General features: G+C 38.9%; 2 protein-coding genes across 2 annotated transcripts in view; one reads left to right on the forward strand and one right to left on the reverse strand.

Moving 5' to 3' along the window:
* LOC134004738 (SLIT-ROBO Rho GTPase-activating protein 1-like) overlaps nt 1–18452 on the forward strand; it is a 115462-nt gene that overhangs the window by 6925 nt on the left and 90085 nt on the right. The window lies entirely within an intron of this gene.
* On the reverse strand, nt 11597–15873 carry LOC134004750 (arg8-vasotocin receptor-like). The gene is made up of 2 exons (XM_062444127.1): nt 14724–15873; nt 11597–11928 (listed from the first exon to the last, which is right to left on the reverse strand). The coding sequence occupies exons 1-2, from the start codon at nt 15682–15684 to the stop codon at nt 11645–11647; spliced, it is 1245 nt and encodes a 414-aa protein (XP_062300111.1). The 5' UTR covers nt 15685–15873; the 3' UTR covers nt 11597–11644.

An 18452-nucleotide genomic window follows, 5' to 3' on the forward strand; every position in this document is an offset into this window, starting at 1 on the left:
TGAGCTTAAATGGAGTCACAGTACCAATTAAACCCACTTTATTCATCAAATATCTTTATTTTATATTCCTAAATTTACATGAACTAATGAATACATTTTCAAATGAGAGATAAATGTTGCTTTATAAGAAATGATCTCCCTTATAAATCATGTCAGTATCCATGAAAAACAGCTGGATGAAGATTTTGGTGCTTAATGGGAACATTTACCCTAACAGCTGATCTTAGATCTTAGGAAGGAAGGAAGGAAGGAAGGAAGGAAGGAAGGAAGGAAGGAAGGAAGGAAGGAAGGAAGGAAGGAAGGAAGGAAGGAAGGAAGGAAGGAAGGAAGGAAGGAAGGAAGGAAGGAAGGAAGGAAGGAAGGAAGGAAGGACAGATGGAGGGAACATTTACCCTAACAGCTGAAAACATTGGTTAGAAAATTAGAAAAGTCATCAAATGTAATAAGTTACATTACTTTGATGAAGTCATTGAAATAGTTACATTACTTATTACATATTAAATAGAGTAACTAGTAATCTCCTGTAACATGTAAGGCCCGTTTCATGAGATGAATTTGTTAACATGCAGCCTTGAAGTCTTCTTACGTCTATAAGCTGTCTTTAATCAGTAGGAGACGAAATGATTTCTTCACAGCTTGCATGTTGTAACTTAGATGAAACAGGCTCCTGAAAACCCCCTGCTGCAGTGGTGAGAATCTGTAGCAAGAAATAGAAATAGATCATTAAAAGTGTTTGAAAAAGTGCACGTGTATAAACTGCAAATGAGGAGGAGGAGAGGAATGATTTCTCCACAGTTTGCATGTTGTAACTTGGGTGAAACAGGCGCCTGAACATCACCTGCTACAGTTGAAAGTTATGATAATAATAATGATGATGATGATGATGATGATGATGATGAACTTAATTTATATAGCACTTTTCTTAACAATGTTACACAGTGCTTTACAGAAGGAAATACAATCAAATTAGTTGGAAATTGCTGGAAAATTGGTTTAAAATCAACTTTTTGCATTTTTCAAGAGTATCTTTATTGAATTACAAAAATAAATTACAAATATAAATCACAAGAACAAATACAGTAAATACATTTACAAGAAAAAGACTAAATTGAGCCTACATTTAATAATAATGTGCAACCACTGCCTGAGGAGAAAACCATCAATAAACAAGCATATAGTCCAATTATCTTGTAGAAAGTGCTGTTCATAAGTCCAGCATGCTGCAGGGGCCTGAACATCACCTGCTGCAGTTGAGTTATAATAATAATAATAATAAACGTTATTTAAATAGCACTTTTCTTAACAATGTTACAAAGTGCTTTACAGAGGGAAATAAAACCGAACAGGGCAAATCAAGGTAGCAAGTAAGTAGAAAAATAGAAATAGATCATTGAAATTGCTGGAAAAATGGTTTAACCTTTACATACTGTTCATATTCTGAGCCTTCACTGTATGGATCGGGTCATTTTTATTCCCTTTATAATGAGTCCTCATACCACATTTTTAACGTATGTATTTTCCATCCATTAGATTCATTCAATTAATTAATTGATGCAACAAAATTTGAATGGTATGTTTCATTATAACCATTAAAAACCATCAATCAACACTGACCCAGCTGCACAAAAAATGCATAATTATGACTTATTTCAATTTTTGTATATTCTTGGCCACAAATGTCAGGCTTAAATAATGTCTTTAAGGGTGTTTTCATTGCTTTTAAATGTCAAAATGGGTCAAATTAGACTCAAACAGTATGTAAGGGTTAAAATCCATCTTTTGCCACTCTGAGTAGAAGTATGAATGCAGCTGCTACATATGAGAGTGTAAGTGGGTAAAAAGGTTAAAACAAAGCTAAAAACTGGTTGTAAAAAAAATACAGCAAAGATAATTTTATGATTTTCTTCAATAATTTCTGACTCCTCTACTCTGTGTGGCTCTCGGCTCCAAGCAGTTTGGTGTAAATCTTTAAAAACATCTCACAAATATATTTTTAAAAACAATCAGCTGGTCACTGTAGTTAACGTCAGGTTTTCTGCCTCTCCCTGCTCTGCATATTATCTGTTCTTTGTCTCTTTTTTTGGTGTAATTTTAATTAATGCAAAATAAACTTAACTAAATAAATACTGCATTTGATGGTGATTATGTTCTGCTGCAGACTTTCTAGAGTGACTGATTGATTACTGATCCCAAAGTCTTGATATGCATTTATTAGCAGGTGAGAACAGACGCCAAAACAAACCTGAACAAAGGGGAGAAAATGAAATGTTTACGTGTTATTTTATTTTAAATCCTAAGAGAGAGAAAGAGAGTAAGGAAGCAATTTGGGATTTAAGGAAATGGACATACAGACTGAATGCAAATGTAGGAAGAAAGAGTCTGGAGTGATTTATAGAAAGATAGAGGCCACTTAAATCCTTAGTACAGGATGGTCTCCACCCAACATCGTTAACGATGAAAGCCGCTCCATTTTAAAGACACCGGCTTTGCTTTTGCCACATTCATCTGAACTTCCTGTCTTTAACAATGCACTTCCTTCTCCTGATTTTCCTCTCATGGCGGCGCATTCAGCTCCTTGATAAAAAAAGAAAAGAAAAAAGGCGTCCCTGTGGACAATGTGATTGATTCTAAATTGAAATTCCTTCAACACAGATAGGAGGCCGGCATTTGTTAAAGCCTGTGGATGCACAAGAATGGAAAAGGAAACTATGGTAACCGTGTGGAGAAAGCTTTTATTCAATCACAATCTTTATATGATTTAAAGTACTTCACCGGTGGTTTTTCAGGTTTTATCCAATCTACTACAAATTGTGTATAAATTGCTTTGCTGTATACCATCAGTCCTTTGATTGATCCCCTTACTTTCCCAGAAGACAATCATTTTAGATCATTTCTCTACAATATGAAAAGCAAACCCATCCGACCGACACACACACAGTCTTACCTTTTTAATAATTTATCAGGATTTTAGAGCCAGAAAGTGGGACAACTTAATTAATCTGTGTGTCCTCGAGAAAGCGGTGGTGCTGGAAGTTTTGTAATACAGTGTCAACAAGGTTTGCTTGTGGTAAAAAAAATACAATTACTACTTCCTTTTAAAGCGGCAATATTTGATATTTTTCATGATAACAATGTAAGAGCTGTCAGTGTGATGAAACTACAGAGAATTATTAGTGTTTCTGCAGCTCCTGTTCAGCTTTACAGAGCTTTATAGTTGAGTTTCAGCTCATTGTTTAGCTGTTTGGCTGCAACTTTAGTGTTCTGGTTCACTCTCAGCACTCTCATAGCTTCATTTTTTAGATTTTAAAAAGCTGTAAAAAGCCACTGTACACTACCTGCTCAGCACCAAACAAAGCTCGTGAACATAGTGGAGCATTTAGCAGCTAAAGAGCCAGATATTTGTTATTGGTAGAGAGTAAAAACAGAGCTAAAAGAGAGCGAATATTGGACTTTACATTCAACAGGTGGACAGAAACACGACTCCTAATGAATGATAATGTTGCTATGTAGCTGCTGGATGTGGAAATAAGCAGCTGTTTGCTAAAAAGTTCAACGTATCAACTTAACAGATGATCCAAGTGCGCAAAAAATCTGTTAGCCGTAATGCAGGTTTATTGTAAATGGTTTAAATGACCAGTGTGTAGGATTTAGTGCCATCTAGTGGTGAAGTTGGGTACATCGCCCTCTTTGCTCCCAAGCATAATGAGAACCTATGGTGTCGACGAAACTCATGAAAAATGCTAAAGGCACTCTCAAGAATCAGTGTTTGGTTTGTCCAGTCTGGGCTACAGTAGAAAACTTCATCTCTATGTAGATATAAAGAGTTTGTCAACATTAGATATGTCATTTAATCCATTGTTTAAATTAAAATAAAGGGGGGGGTAAAGTACTAGTGACTGAATACAGTACACCCCCTTCCTCTAGATTATGAACTCTATTTAATATTCCTCTTTTTTTCCACACACCATGTCTCACAGTGACTACACCAGAAACTCATACCTGTATCACCAACCCTGCAACCATGGAAATTACTGTTATCATTGAAAATTCAATAAAAATTTAATTGACAAATAAAGGGAGTGGGGTTCTTGCAATAATACGTTTCCTATTCAAGTGTTTCCTTGAACAAACCCTTCAAACATTATGTGGTTGAAATGTTGGATTTGATGGATTTTGAGCATCTTCAAGTTCATTTTTCATACCGTAATAAAATGAATGGCAACAAATGAAATCTATCATTTACACAGCAGTAATGTAAAGTTCATTAACTTGTAGCTCATGGGCTAAAACATGTATTTAAAAAAAACAACCTGTAGTTAGAAGATTAAAACTGCTCCCTCAGCGCATTTAATTTCTCATTTCAGCATTGCCATTTGTGATTATTCTCAATTTTGAAGCTGGAAATTTAATTGAACAGAGACACAAATGTAATTACATAGACATTACCCCGAGGCTGCTCATGCCCTTAACTCTTAAATCATTAATGTGGTGCCTGCTTATTCCGGTCTGTGACATCCTGTAAGGTCATGTATACTACCATATACACCATAGCTGATTCCCCATAAGAGTGTTGTTTTAATTGTTACTATTACTTAAATTGCTTTTATGTCCTAAGTTGTTCAATTGAAATGACATTACAGTATTACAAGCTTGAAACCTAGACATCGCTCTTATGAAATCTGGTAACTCTGGAGGGCTCCACCTCATGAACTGGGTCACAGCTGGGGGTCAAGTTCAGCAGGGGTCTCTGTGTTCAATTATATCAGTGGTGTGTCACGACGAGCATTTTTTGTGTTTTTCTGTCCCGTCAGCTGTTTCACGTCAACTCCTGAGTTACCTGAGTCAGTCTGGATTTCCCCAGAGACTCACATCCAGTACAATCTGCTGTGTGTCAATATGAGCCATCTGTTTTTCTGTGTACATTCACACCAAAGAGATCAGACCAAGCACATGTTTGGGGGAGGTTTGATGTGGTCCTGGTGTGAAAGGGTTAAACAAGGAACTTGTTGAACTTTAGGTTAGTGGCAGTACATTTACTCAATGCTACTTCATACTTCCACTCCACTACATTTATTTGACAGCTTTAGTTACTTTTCAGATGAAGATTTGACACAATGGATAATATAACAAGCTTTTAAAATACAACACATTGTTAAAGATGAAACCAGTAAAGCAGTGTGTAGTCAGGCTCACATTTCAGATGTCTATGAGTTGTTAACAGCTCCACCAAATAGTGATTTTTCCCTCTAAACTTCTCACATGCTTTCATTTCAATAAATGTTCAAATGTTCCAATATTTCAGCAAAAATCAAAGATTAGAGAAAAAGTATGAAATTATCTCACCACCCCTCACATTTATCTGCTGACCCTTTGGAGGGGCCCCACCCCTAGGTTGGGAACCACTGGACTAAACTAGCTAACTGTATATAAAGTAGTGTAAACTAGCTCCACCTCCAGCAGCTACAACAGTAACATGCTGCTCTAACACTGATGCTTCACTATTAATAATCTAATGATGTCATATATAATAATATATCAGTCAGAGGGACCAAACCACTACTTTTACTGTAATACTGCATACTACATCACTCATAATACTGCAGTACTTTTACTGTAATACTGCATACTACATCACTCATAATACTGCAGTACTTTTACTGTAATACTGCATACTACATCGCTCATAATACTGCAGTACTTTTACTGTAATACTGCATACTACATCACTCATAATACTGCAGTACTTTACTGTAATACTGCATACTACATCACTCATAATACTGCAGTACTTTAACTGTAATACTGCATACTACATCACTCATAATACTGCAGTACTTTTACTGTAATACTGCATACTACATCACTCATAATACTGCAGTACTTTTACTGTAATACTGCATACTACATCACTCATAATACTGCAGTACTTTACTGTAATACTGCATACTACATCACTCATAATACTGCAGTACTTTTACTGTAATACTGCATACTACATCGCTCATAATACTGCAGTACTTTTACTGTAATACCGCATACTACATTACTCATAATAGTGCAGTACTTTTACTGTAATACTTTAATTACATCAAACTCATAATACTTATGCACTTTTACTGTAGAAGGATTTTTCATGCTGGTCTTATTCTTGTAAAGGAGCATTTTTGTCTTGCTGTTTTGGTACTTTAACTTAAGTAAAGGAACCGAGTACTTCTTCCACCACTGTTGGCTGAGGAGGAGGTGTTTTCAAACTAATTGACTGAGCTCAAACAGGAAATTAGCTCCCTCTATCACCACCTCTCAGGTTCAGCATGGGGTTCACTTCAGCCTCCAGGATCTTAGTTTTCCTACAAAGAAACTCAATCAAAAATCACAAGATGAAATGTGTTGCATAATAGCCCCTGCGGTCTGATTATTTCCATGGTGATAACAGCATCACCGACATTGAGATTCCCGCAGCCAACAACCTCTCTGCTCTGTCCCTCACATTAGCTTTTGATTGCAGCACTGACAGCATTTTATTCACCTTTTCATTTCAGTCACATCAAGGCCAGACAGTTAGAGACCATCATGCTCCTCAGCCAGAGATGAGACAGAGGAATCCTATCTTGCATCCCACGCTGCCATTCTGCATCCAGATCGAGGCATGTTTTCCAGATGAGTCTCGTTTTTCCAGTTAAGTAAAAGGAAAAAAACAACCCAGTCATATGCTTTTTAGCTGTGAATGATCTCACCATAAAATGTACTACTGGTATTCAAAGTCCCGAGAGGATCTTCTCTAACATTGGATACTTTCGTGATATTTCTTTATCAAGAGGAAGATTTAGATGTCAGATTGCTGACAGTAAAGGACAGGCGCACAATTTTTCCAATTGTGCCTTAAAACAGCAGTCAGGAGCCCAAAAGAACAGTGAAACCTGTTTTTCTTGTTGTAATCATTCCTCCTGTTCATACTAACCATTAGAAGATCCCTTCATAATGCACTTAGACTAGAGTAGATATCTTTATTGTCATCTTATGAGTGCAATGACATTACGTTTATGACTGTCATACAAAATGTAGTAAAAAGGGAAGTCAGTAAAGAATAAAGGACACTATTCAGAGCAACAGTAAGATTAGTGATCAGTGTACTTGTATATGCAAACTGACTTAAAAAACATCTAAAAGTCTAAAAAAGAATCAATCTAAATAGATAGAGCCAAAGCTTAATGTGCAGTGTCATCAGTAGATGGAAAATAGATAGATATAACTCCAGTTCAGAATGTGCAATATCACATAGTAACAGTAAAGAGTTGACGGTACCACTGTGGTTCAAAAGTGCAATCAGGCAATTGTAGATGTAACAGCAGTGGAGGACAGAGTGAGAAAGTGATGTCCCCCATCACTAACAATGTAAATGATCAGGGGACTAAATCCACAGTCCTCCTTCTGTGCAAAAATGTATTTAAAAGTTTAATCTGAAGCTTTAGTCGTTCAAATGAGTCAAATCTTCATCTTCTATGTTTCAGCGTTACAGTGTTTTTAGTAGCAAAGTCTTTTTGTGACTATACTTCCACCACAGCTCAACAGGGAAACACTAAGAGGGAATTTGATGCTAAAAAGACTCTAAATGTGTCAGATTCCACTCGATATGACTAACTCAGACTGCTGAAGCTGAATATAAGCTTCACATCAACTTATGCATTCTGGCCCCTCGTCACTTAGATTGTAAGCACATTATAAACGGATCCTCTCATGATCAGTATGAACAGGAACAATGATTATTGTCACAACAACTCTCAATGTTCATTTGGGCTCCTGACTGTTTTTTTAAAAGACAGACTTGATATATGGTGAACCCGTCCTTGAATACTAGGACTTAATCATTCCTTTCAACAGCAAGAGGAAAGACATCCAACATCCAAGTCCACAAGCACCTGATTGTGTTACCTGAGCTTACCTCCTTATAAGCTGGGAGCGACTAAAGCTTGATCATTTTGTATGTTTATGATTAAGGTTTCGGAAAGATTTTAGTTTCATACAGAAAAAGATAACATTTCACCAAAAACTACTTAACCAAAGTGTTTTGTTTGGCTAAACCTAACCAAATGTTGGTGCAACTACCACAACTTGAAGCTGAAGCCAATGAACTTCCTTTTAAAGTGCAATACCACCAACGGCCACTAGATGCTCCAACAGACTCCCATTCAAAAAGCTTCAACTTCAACTCTACAAATACTAAGTAAATCATTTTTTTCAATGGGTCATTGTCTCAATCTCTAAATTCAGACCTTCTAATAAGTGTGCTTGTGGTCATTTTGGAAAATATTGCTCCGCCGATAAAATTTTAAGACTTGGCTTGGGTCCGAGGTAGCAGGGCGGGTCTCCAGAGCATAAAAGACAACGCCCCACACTCCTTATTTGGAAGGTCCTGGCTCCAAATGGAAAAGATGACACCAACTAGGTTTCAAACCAGCTCCAATGCAATCCAAGGGGTGACGACTTGCACTTCTGTGACTCGAAAATATGTCTCCTGTGACATATTAGCATCATAAACACGTAATTTCTAAGAAACCGGGTTGATATACAGTGAGACGTGTTTCTGCATATACAGAACAGTGCAAACTGCTGTGGAAATAAAAACAGTCACACATCTTTATGAGGATACAAGAACTTCCATTTATCTTTCTTTACAACATGTGCAATATATATATATATATTAGAGCATTATACAGATGACAGGAAATTTCAAATGACCATATATACATTTACAACAGCAACACACATCAGGGAATGAGTCCCTAAAGAAGCTTCAACGAGCCAAAGCTATTAAAGACACCATTATACTATAGACCCAATGCAAAGCAACACATGAGCCCAATAATATGAGTGTCAGTGTGTGTGTGTGTGTGTGTGTGTGTGCAACCGAACATCATAGAGAACATCAAGAAAATGCATATTCACAGGGTTATATAATGTTTTTTTTTTTAACAAAGTGCAACTTGAATTAACATGTATTAAACATTACAGTTGTAATCTTTTATCACACCATTTAATAGCCAAAGTAACTGATGATAATGTGCATTTGAATAAGCTCACTGTTTGCTCACATTAGCTTTGATATGACGGTTACAGTTAGGACATTTAAACATATCAGGACAGCTACAATATAAGGAGGTACTGTTGATATAGAAGGGACTGGCCTACGTTAAGGATTGCACCTTTTAGAGCGGAAACAGTTAATTAATCAATAAATTGATTCACAGAAAATGACGTAATCTTTAAAAGCAAAAATTGAATATTTGCTGGTTTTCGTTGCCTTTCATTGGTGTTGATGAGGGTGGAAGGGTCTATACACTTGATTATATTTTCATTTTCAACTTGCACATTAAAAAACCTGAGTGAAAAACAGACAAAAAAACCCCAAAAAATCTCAAAGTTTTAAAAGCAAAATGCAACAAAGTGCAACAGAAACAGACGTATATGAATCATGTGACTTAAACGTCACTGAAGAACTGAAAACATCAGATGTGTGGAGCGACAAGGAGACTGTAATGTTCTCCAAATGAATACATGAAATAAACAGAAATGTCATATTTCCATCATGTTTTCTATCATTTGAGTTTTGATCAACGCTCTTTTAATGACGTCATCTCGTTGTGTCCTCTTCTTCTGTGATGATTTAATGGCACTGACTGGAGAATTAGCGCCACCTGCTGTTTATCTTGATGAACCAACTCCTAATGTTTATAGTAGTAAAAACGTGCATTAATTCTCATTTTTCTTTAGCGGATTTTCAGGAAATGTTTTCAGGATTTTGAAAGAAAAACTGTTTGCATATAGTTTTTACTGTTTTCTAACGTTTTATAAATTGAGAAACAAGAATATAACAGACAGATTAGTTGATAATTAAAATATTCATTAGTTGCAGCCCAAGTACCTTTTTTTAAAAGTGTGCTGTAATACAATGTGTACATATGTGTGTAATGCTGCAATTTAAAGTAATACTTCATATAGTTTGACATAAATTGGTGGTGATGGTGCACACTGTGGGTCTATGGGTTCTGTGATAATGAGCTCTCAAAGACAGTGGTTTACCAAAACAAAAATAAACCGCAGTAATCAGATTTAAATCAAACATTACAGCTGTAATAATTGTTTGGATGGGGTATTTTTGGGCCACTAGGGGGCAGCAGAATCTAACAACAAGCCAAAATCAAAAGCTAAAAGAGGCTAAAAAGCCTCATAGAGCTGCAGAGCTGTCATTTTGATTCATTCTTAACATAAAAATATTGATTAGTGCAGCTTTAACCGTTAAAACAAAGCATGTGAATGGTGCATTTAATTATATAACAAGGTAACTTTAAGGGTCTTTGTGGCTGTGGAGTTTCTTAACATGATATTTATACAGCAGCACCTGTTGAAATACGTTTTTTCATACTCAACTAACATTACTCTATGTCAAAAAAGATACACAAATGATTCCTTTATTAGAATTAATTCAGGTTTTAAAGGATAAGTCTGGTGATATTTTGCATTTTTCTAACAAACAACAACAAATCACATGAAAAGACGAAAACCACCAAGAAATTGATCCACAAACAGGTATTGTGTGTGTATCAAAAGTCTTGACATATCTCATTCCTCTGTGGTGTAGAGCTCCATTGTTGTCCAAAAACCATTGTGGATACATTCACTGCTGAAAATAGTCCTCAACAAATGTACAACTTTTGGTTGTTTTTGCAGATTAATGTCTTAAGTGTGAACCAATGCGAAGTATTAAATGAACAAACACATTGTTGGTTTTGATCTTTTCATTGGATTTGTTGAGTCATAAAGAAAATATAGAAAAACAAACAAAACAACAAAAGCCTCATCCTTTAAATCTCTTGGAAATCAAGCTTGTAAACTTGCCTCAAACATCAAAAATCACAGCAGTTGTCCAAGAAAATATACATCAAATGTAAACCTGTTTGTCCACAGTTAGTCCTGTGTGAGCAACCATTCATACCTACTGTACTGTAGTTTAAATTCAACATCACGTGTGGCTCTTTCAAACCAAACATGGGAGCGTTTATTCTCGCTGCAGAGTGTTTGTTTGTTTCTGTAGTTCAGGTTTAGAGAGTCACTTCCATTTGAACAGCTGTTAGTTTGTGTTCTCTTCCAGTAGAGCTTACACCATAATCTGACAATCTACAGAAAACATCCCCTTAATGCCACAGGTTTATGGGTATAAAGACATGTTTTGTTACCATGCGTCACAAAATTAAACTGCGTGTGGTGGATGTTCATTATTTCACATGTTTGACACTAAAGAACATAAATTACAGCAATGAGGGCAGATAAGAGCATCAGCTAAAGTTTCAGTGACTGTTTTGACTCTTGTCTAACCCTCCAAATTCTCCAACCTGCCGGACTAAAAAGGAGTTATTAAAACTCCTTTTCTAACAGCCGTGTGAACCTAAACAAACCAACACCAAAAACTGCCACAGAGTAAACTTTTCCACTCTGGTTCGGACCAACGAAAACAAACTGTACGTGAGACCGCACCCTCAGATGAGATCATGCTTTCCTTCACTGCTACAGACCAGCAGATTGAGACCAATCCATTTTTTCTGTATCATTTAAGATCAATAGACACAAACACAGATAGTATATCCGGTGGTCATGATGCAGATGCGACCGGCAGGCTGTTTTTAGGGATGGCGTTGATGTCTCTGAACGGCTCTGAAAGGCGCGGGCCCTGGAGGCGAGAGAGCAGCGTGGTCCGTCGGATGCTGCTGTCCGAATCCTGGTGGCCGAATTTGTCCCTCAGCCGGCGGCAACACGGCAAGCTGCCGGTAAAGTCCGAGAGCAGGTGTCCGCTGAAGATCATGTAGATCCAAGGGTTGCAGCAGCTGTTGAGGCTGGCTAGCAGAGCGGAGAGCGTCACGGCGGCGTTCTCGGAGTCTGCAGAGGGGAACAGGAAGATTTATGAGGCACACTCTCAAATGTCAACAGCTAATCTGAGGTGTTTACACTTTCTCTCAGGGGAGTCGTACTGTAGGTCTGAGTCAGAGCCTGCCTGCTTAATGTTTATTCACGCACACACCGAACCCCAGTTTGAGCCTCTCGTGTAATCAGTCGTGATTTACGTTACAGACTTTTGCTTTGCAGATTTTATCCAGGCACAGGAATAAAAGGTGTGTTTCAGAAATCATGGCTTATAATCAGGTTTCTGTTAGTTGATTTTCTGTCAGTTTGAGGAGGTGTCTTGAAGTTGACCAATCAGAACAGAGTGGGCTAATCAGGAGGGGGGCTTCAAAGAGCTAAAACGTCCTGTTTCAGACAGAGGCTGAACTGAGGGGTTGCATAAAGGGTCAGTATAAGCTAAATAAGGAGTTTTTAACTGGAGTTCATGCAAAGGTATTCAAGTAGAGCCCCAGAATATAAATATAAGCCTGGACATCTGCGTGATAGATCTGTGAGAAAGATGACAGCTCTGTCATTAATCCTTCTAAAAACTGGCGCTGTCTATTTTCCAACCTGTGCAGATAGCTGTCAATGAGCACTACACCATTTAAATCACAGAAGAAGAAGAAGAAGAAAAAAAGCTGAAATGTGGGCTGAGATTCACGTCTCGCACCAGGTTACAAATTGTTCTTCTTTCCATTTATAGCTTCAGTTTCTTAACTTCTTCCTCTCCTCCTTTTCTTGCCTTGATACATCACACATACACACACAGACACACACACACACACACACACACACACACACACACACACACACACACACACACACACACACACACACACACACACACACACACACACACACACACACACACCCCCAATGTGGTTTTTGTCCAAAAATCCGAACTTGACCTTTGCATGAAAAAACCCTGTAGACTTGTCATACTGTGTGCTGTCTCCTTCAGATGTGAGGCAGGTATGCAGTGGTAGTTAGTTTACAGCCCCATACTGCCCTCAACCTTTACACACAAAGCAACAGGCAGTTATTTCGACTTTTGGGCAGACAAAATTTGTACGTTTTTGCCCTGATTTCAAACACCTTCTGCTCTGTTTCTCACCTTGCAAGACTGTATTTATGCATATGTGCTTCAGGAACTGCAGCAATTTTTTTATTTGTCACCAAAACAGCAGCTCTTCCCTGCAACCCTTGTGGGATCTTTGTTTATTTGACGAAGAAATTTGGGTCAAGGATCGTAGATTCACCTTGAGAAACTCATCAGAATTTGAGTGAATGTTTGTGTCACTGGACTGAAAAGGAAAAGACTTAATTGAAGTTGCAGTTGCTGTGATTCATCATCTTTCAGTTGTATTTTATGCCAAACAAGGTCAAGCACTCAATGTTCCTAGAGAAAATGTGTTCCTGCTACATTTAGAAAAAGAAAAAAAAAAGCCCCTGAAAGCAGCACTGAGACAATCATGAGTCGGAAAAACTTTCCTTGAAAGCCGTAATGAAATTCTTAAGGGTGAGCAGCTCCTTCAGCCTGTAGTGAGGCAGGTTTTTACAGGCGTTGATGCTGCAAACTAAAATTCATTACATCATCTCCATCATAGGAAAATCACACTAAACTATCTGCGCATGTCTGAGTTCAACCCAAATATTTCAATTTTTTCAGCGTGACCACACTTATACACTTGAAGGGCCACTTTTGTAGTTCATTTATAAATAAATCCATAAATAATCCATTTTCTGAAGAGGTAATCAGATACAGTAGACGTTAACTTTGATCTTTATATGTTAGATTTAAAATGTTTTGCTTGTGAAATCGATCATCATCAGGTCTTTGCAACCAGATATGGCAACATTTTTGCTCTTTTCTTAATGTAATACTGCATGATTATTTCTCTTCATGCTTCTATTAATCACACAAATTAAACAATCTGAGAAGCAAAAAAACACTTTCTGGCTGACAGCTCAGAGGCTTTACATACAATGTTTTATGTATGTTTGTTAGTCAAGTAGATGTGTGTGTGTGTGTGTGTGTGTGTGTGTGTGTGTGTGTGTGTGTGTGTGTGTGTGTGTGTGTGTGGTGTGTGTGTGTGTGTGTGTGTGTGTGTGTGTGTGTGTGTGTGTGTGAAACTGCTTCAACACACATTTCCTCTTGGGTACATAAAAGTTAAAGTTCCAAGACAAAAGCAGCATTGTATAATGTAATGTTGTCATCAATATATCTCCTCTTGTGCTCTGTGTGACTTTTCTTCCTTTTCCCCCCATAAACGTTGATTTTGTTTTTGTTATTTTCTTAAATGAGTTTAGGGTTTAAGGGCAGATTTGTGAAGCCCTTTAAAGAAAAATTGGATCACAAGACAGAAAAACTTTAAATTGGTTCTGTAAAAGGTCTAAATGGACATGAATGATTAATTTTAGTGAACAACTTGCAGGTAGGGTTGAGCAGTGCAATGTGGGACACTTAAGCTCCAGTGCATTTATCTCTTTTTCTCGAACATTAAAGTGAACATGATTGGTGTTGAATCCAAGCAGGGATTGTCATGTAATAGAAATCATGTGACTTTGTGGGTCTTATATCATTAATGGGGGCAGAAGTACATGAAGTAACCCTTGTGACGTCCACTCAAAGGTCAGTGACATAGGATTTATACAAAATCAATATTAAGGATATAACTGTCTCACATAAGAAAATCCACAAATTCTGAAACCATTTGGCACAAGGAAACTCTACATAACTTTGTCTAAACGTTAATGTAGAGTTGGCATCTTCACGGTTGATGACTCACCGTCCCAGGAGAAGGTCTTGTCCCACACTGACCACATCTGCACGATGAAGAAAGGCGCCCAGCACACCACGTACGCCAGCACGATCACGAAAGTCATTTTCACTGTGCGTAATTTGGCACGGCTGATGGTGCTGACGCTGCTGACCGAGTTCCTGCCCAGGATCCCTTTCTTGGTAGCCTCGGCCACCGCGCTGGTGCCCTTCCTCCGCGTCTTATATTTAAGGTTCATCCAGATTGTGCGGCAGATGAAGCCGTAGCAGAACACTAGCACGGCCACCGGCACCAGGAAGATCCCGGCCGTGATCCAGGTGATGTAAGCGCGCAGTCCCCACGGCTCCATGAAGTGTCCCCAGCAGTCATACACAGCCGAGCCGGGACGCACCTCGCTCAGGGAGAAGATGAAGTACTGCGGGATGCTGAGGACCAGGCTGCACGCCCAGGTGGAGCCGATCATGAAGTATGCGCGCTGCGTGGGCTGCTGAAGAGTCTGCAACGGGTGGCAGATGGCGATGTACCTGTCCAGGGTCATCATCACCATCATGTAGGTGGAGGCGAACATGCCCAACACCTGCAGGTGCTTCACGATCCTGCACAGAAAGTCTGGCCCATTGAAGCGGAAGGTGATCTCCCAACAGAGCTGTGGCAGCACCTGGAAGAAAGCCACCACCAGGTCCGCCAGGCTCAGGTGCTTCATGAACAGGTGCATGCGAGACGGTTTCCTGCGGGTTTTGTACATGGCAAGCAGCACGCTCACGTTCCCCACCACAGCAGCGAGGAACGCGAGGCTCAGGACGGTGATTTCGATTTTGGCCACCTCCTCGTTGCGTCCAAACGGGTCGCTGTCGTTTCTGTCCCCGCTGATGTTCCCAGCGGCCGTAGCGGTGCCGGTGTCCAGCTGCTGGGTGAAGTTGAACCCCTCCGTGCAGTTTCTGCCCGTGATGTTGCAGGAGGGGAAGAGCATGGTTGCCGGTTCTCCTCCGGGGCGCACGGAGCTGGCTGTCAGTCTGTGCGTAACCGTCACCACCGGAGATGTGGCTGTCAGATTACTCCTCGATTACTCCAACATGGATGAAAGACTTACAGGGTTGCACGTGGATAAAATAAGAATGAACCCGTGAGAAAAGAAAAGAAAAGAAAATCCATCCGTCATGCACAGTGATCCTGCTTTGAATTCGAACTGCACAGCTGTACATTCAGCTTCTTTTATAGGGTCCTGCCCCTGAGACCAGAGACCTTCCCACATATCCACACACACACACACACACACACACACACACACACACACACACACACACACACACACACACACACACACACACACACACACGCACACACACGCGCAGTATATATAAACGCAGTATACCCCAACACACACTCCTTCCTCTTCCCTCCCACCACAAAACAACCTTGCAAACCACAGAGGCAACACGAGATGAAATGGTGCATGCAGGGAGGAAGCTCTGCTGAATCTCCTGAGTGTGCGGAGGGATAATTGTATAAATAAACCAAAAAGCATGACTGTGAAAGATAAATCATCAACTGCCAGAAGTCTGTATGGAGAAATAAAGTGAAAAATTCAATATGATATCAAGAAGGAAGTCAGTATTTAATCTGCAGCTAGTGGTTATTGTCATCTTTTATTATGGTGATTATATTCTCAATTAATCAAGTCACCATTTGTCCTATAAATGATCAGAAAATAGAAGAAGAAATATTCCCTTGAAGACAAATACATAGTTTTTTGTATAGTTTTGTCTGATCAACAGTCCAAAAAACTCAAAGATATTTATTTTAATACCATGTATGACACATACAAGTTTAAAACCTCACATTTAAGATGCTGCAACTAATCTCAATCGTCTCCATATCTCAGATTGGTGTGGACAAAGCATCAAATCTTCACATTTTATAGACTGGAGCCATTAAACTGGGCATCTTTGCTTCGATAAATGACTTCAAAAGTAATCGATTATCAACATTTTCATTGATTTATTTTGCATCATCAGCCGATTGATTAATTAACTCTTAATATCTGCCTTAACCATAGACTGTATATAAAATGGACGTAACATCCGTGACGTCACCCATTGGTTTGTGGACTGCTGCTCGGAGGCCAATAGTATCGGATCTGAGCAGCGCCATCTTTGAACATTTCAGGTGCATGCTGGGTAAAAAAAAAACACGGATTCTACTTATATGGGCATCAGGAGGAGCATGAGGCGCCCTCCTGAACCTGTGAACCAATCAACCTGTCAATCACGATGTAGCCACGCCCTAATGCATACCTTGCTTTATCGTCACATATAAAATCATGGAGGCCAAAATTTCCCAAATGAACATCATTCTGCATTGAAGAAGGCTTTAAACTAGCGATTGAGACCATAAACACATTTTGAAAACGTTTACTGAGGTTAGAAATCAAGTGAGAAGTTGGTGAATTCTCCATTGACTTGTATAGAGACGGAAGTCCTTTTGACACCAAAACGGTCGCCCCCTGGTGGCCTTTTGATAGAATGCAGTTTTAAGTTACTTCCGCGTTCGCATCATTTCAGAGGACCAGAACTCCCCGCCTGGCTTTAACTGGAACCAAAGAGCTAATTCCTGTAATCATGAATTAACCCCTTTGTCAATGGGCCCACAGATACTGATTGGTTAATTGATTAGTCCACTGACAGACAATTAATTGGCAACAATTTGACAACTGATTAATTGTTCAAATCAGTCTTTTAAGCAGAAATGAAAGGAAATGCACTGATACCAGCTTCTCAGATGTGAATATTTGCTAGTTTTGCCAGTTTTTCAATATTTCTTCCCTCTTGTGCTCTGTCTGATGTTTCTTACCATAAAAGTTTCTTTGTTATTTTAGTTTTTTTATTGTTGCTCAGACAAAACAAGTCATCTGAATATATTCACTTGGGCTTCAGGGAGGAATAATCAGCATTTTTCGCCATTTTCTGCCTTTTTCAACACTGAACAATCAATCAGTTATAAAAGGAAACTGTCAGATTCATTGATAAAGACAAATAATAATTGGTTGCAGCCTTGCAGTTCTGTCAAAGTTCATATTTAACTTACTCATTTGGTGCACATTTATTACAAATATGCAATTAATCAAACTGAAGTGATGAGGGGTAAACATGAGGCTTTTGAGAACCTGGAGTTGCCCACTTGGTCCGGTTGGTAATCCGGCCTTGCCTCGGCTTCATCCAATTAACATCTAATTAATGCTGAATGTTAACACTGACTGAACCCGCTCACCTGAATATTGATTTAGCCTTCCAGTTATTCTGACTATGACGTCTATCAGTTTGTGTGTGTGTGAGTGAGAGAGTGTGTGTGTGTGTGTATGGAGGAGGGGGGAGGGGGTCTGAGCGAGTCTGTGCAGCATTAATGCGTTTATGCTGAGATAACCTGATAACCTCAGACACAGCGCTTGTTTTCTCAGCATTGAGCGAGAAAACAAACTGCCGGCTCGCTGACAGAGAAGTGGAAAACTGCTGAAGGCAGACGGAGACGTGACGTTTCAAAGTTACAGCTTTCCCTTCACAAAAAAATAAAAAAAAATCCACTTTCTTAGCAATGAAATCTCCTTAAGAAACAAACTTCAATTAAATTCTTATCTATTATCCTTTACTTCTAGGTATTCTGCTACAGGAACAGGACAAATCAATGAACACATTATAACAGTGAATAACCATTTTAATTAAACTACCGCCTTTGTGTCTGTGT

Source organism: Scomber scombrus, chromosome 22 (genome assembly GCF_963691925.1).
Source record: "Scomber scombrus chromosome 22, fScoSco1.1, whole genome shotgun sequence".
In the NCBI taxonomy this organism is placed as follows: domain Eukaryota; kingdom Metazoa; phylum Chordata; class Actinopteri; order Scombriformes; family Scombridae; genus Scomber; species Scomber scombrus.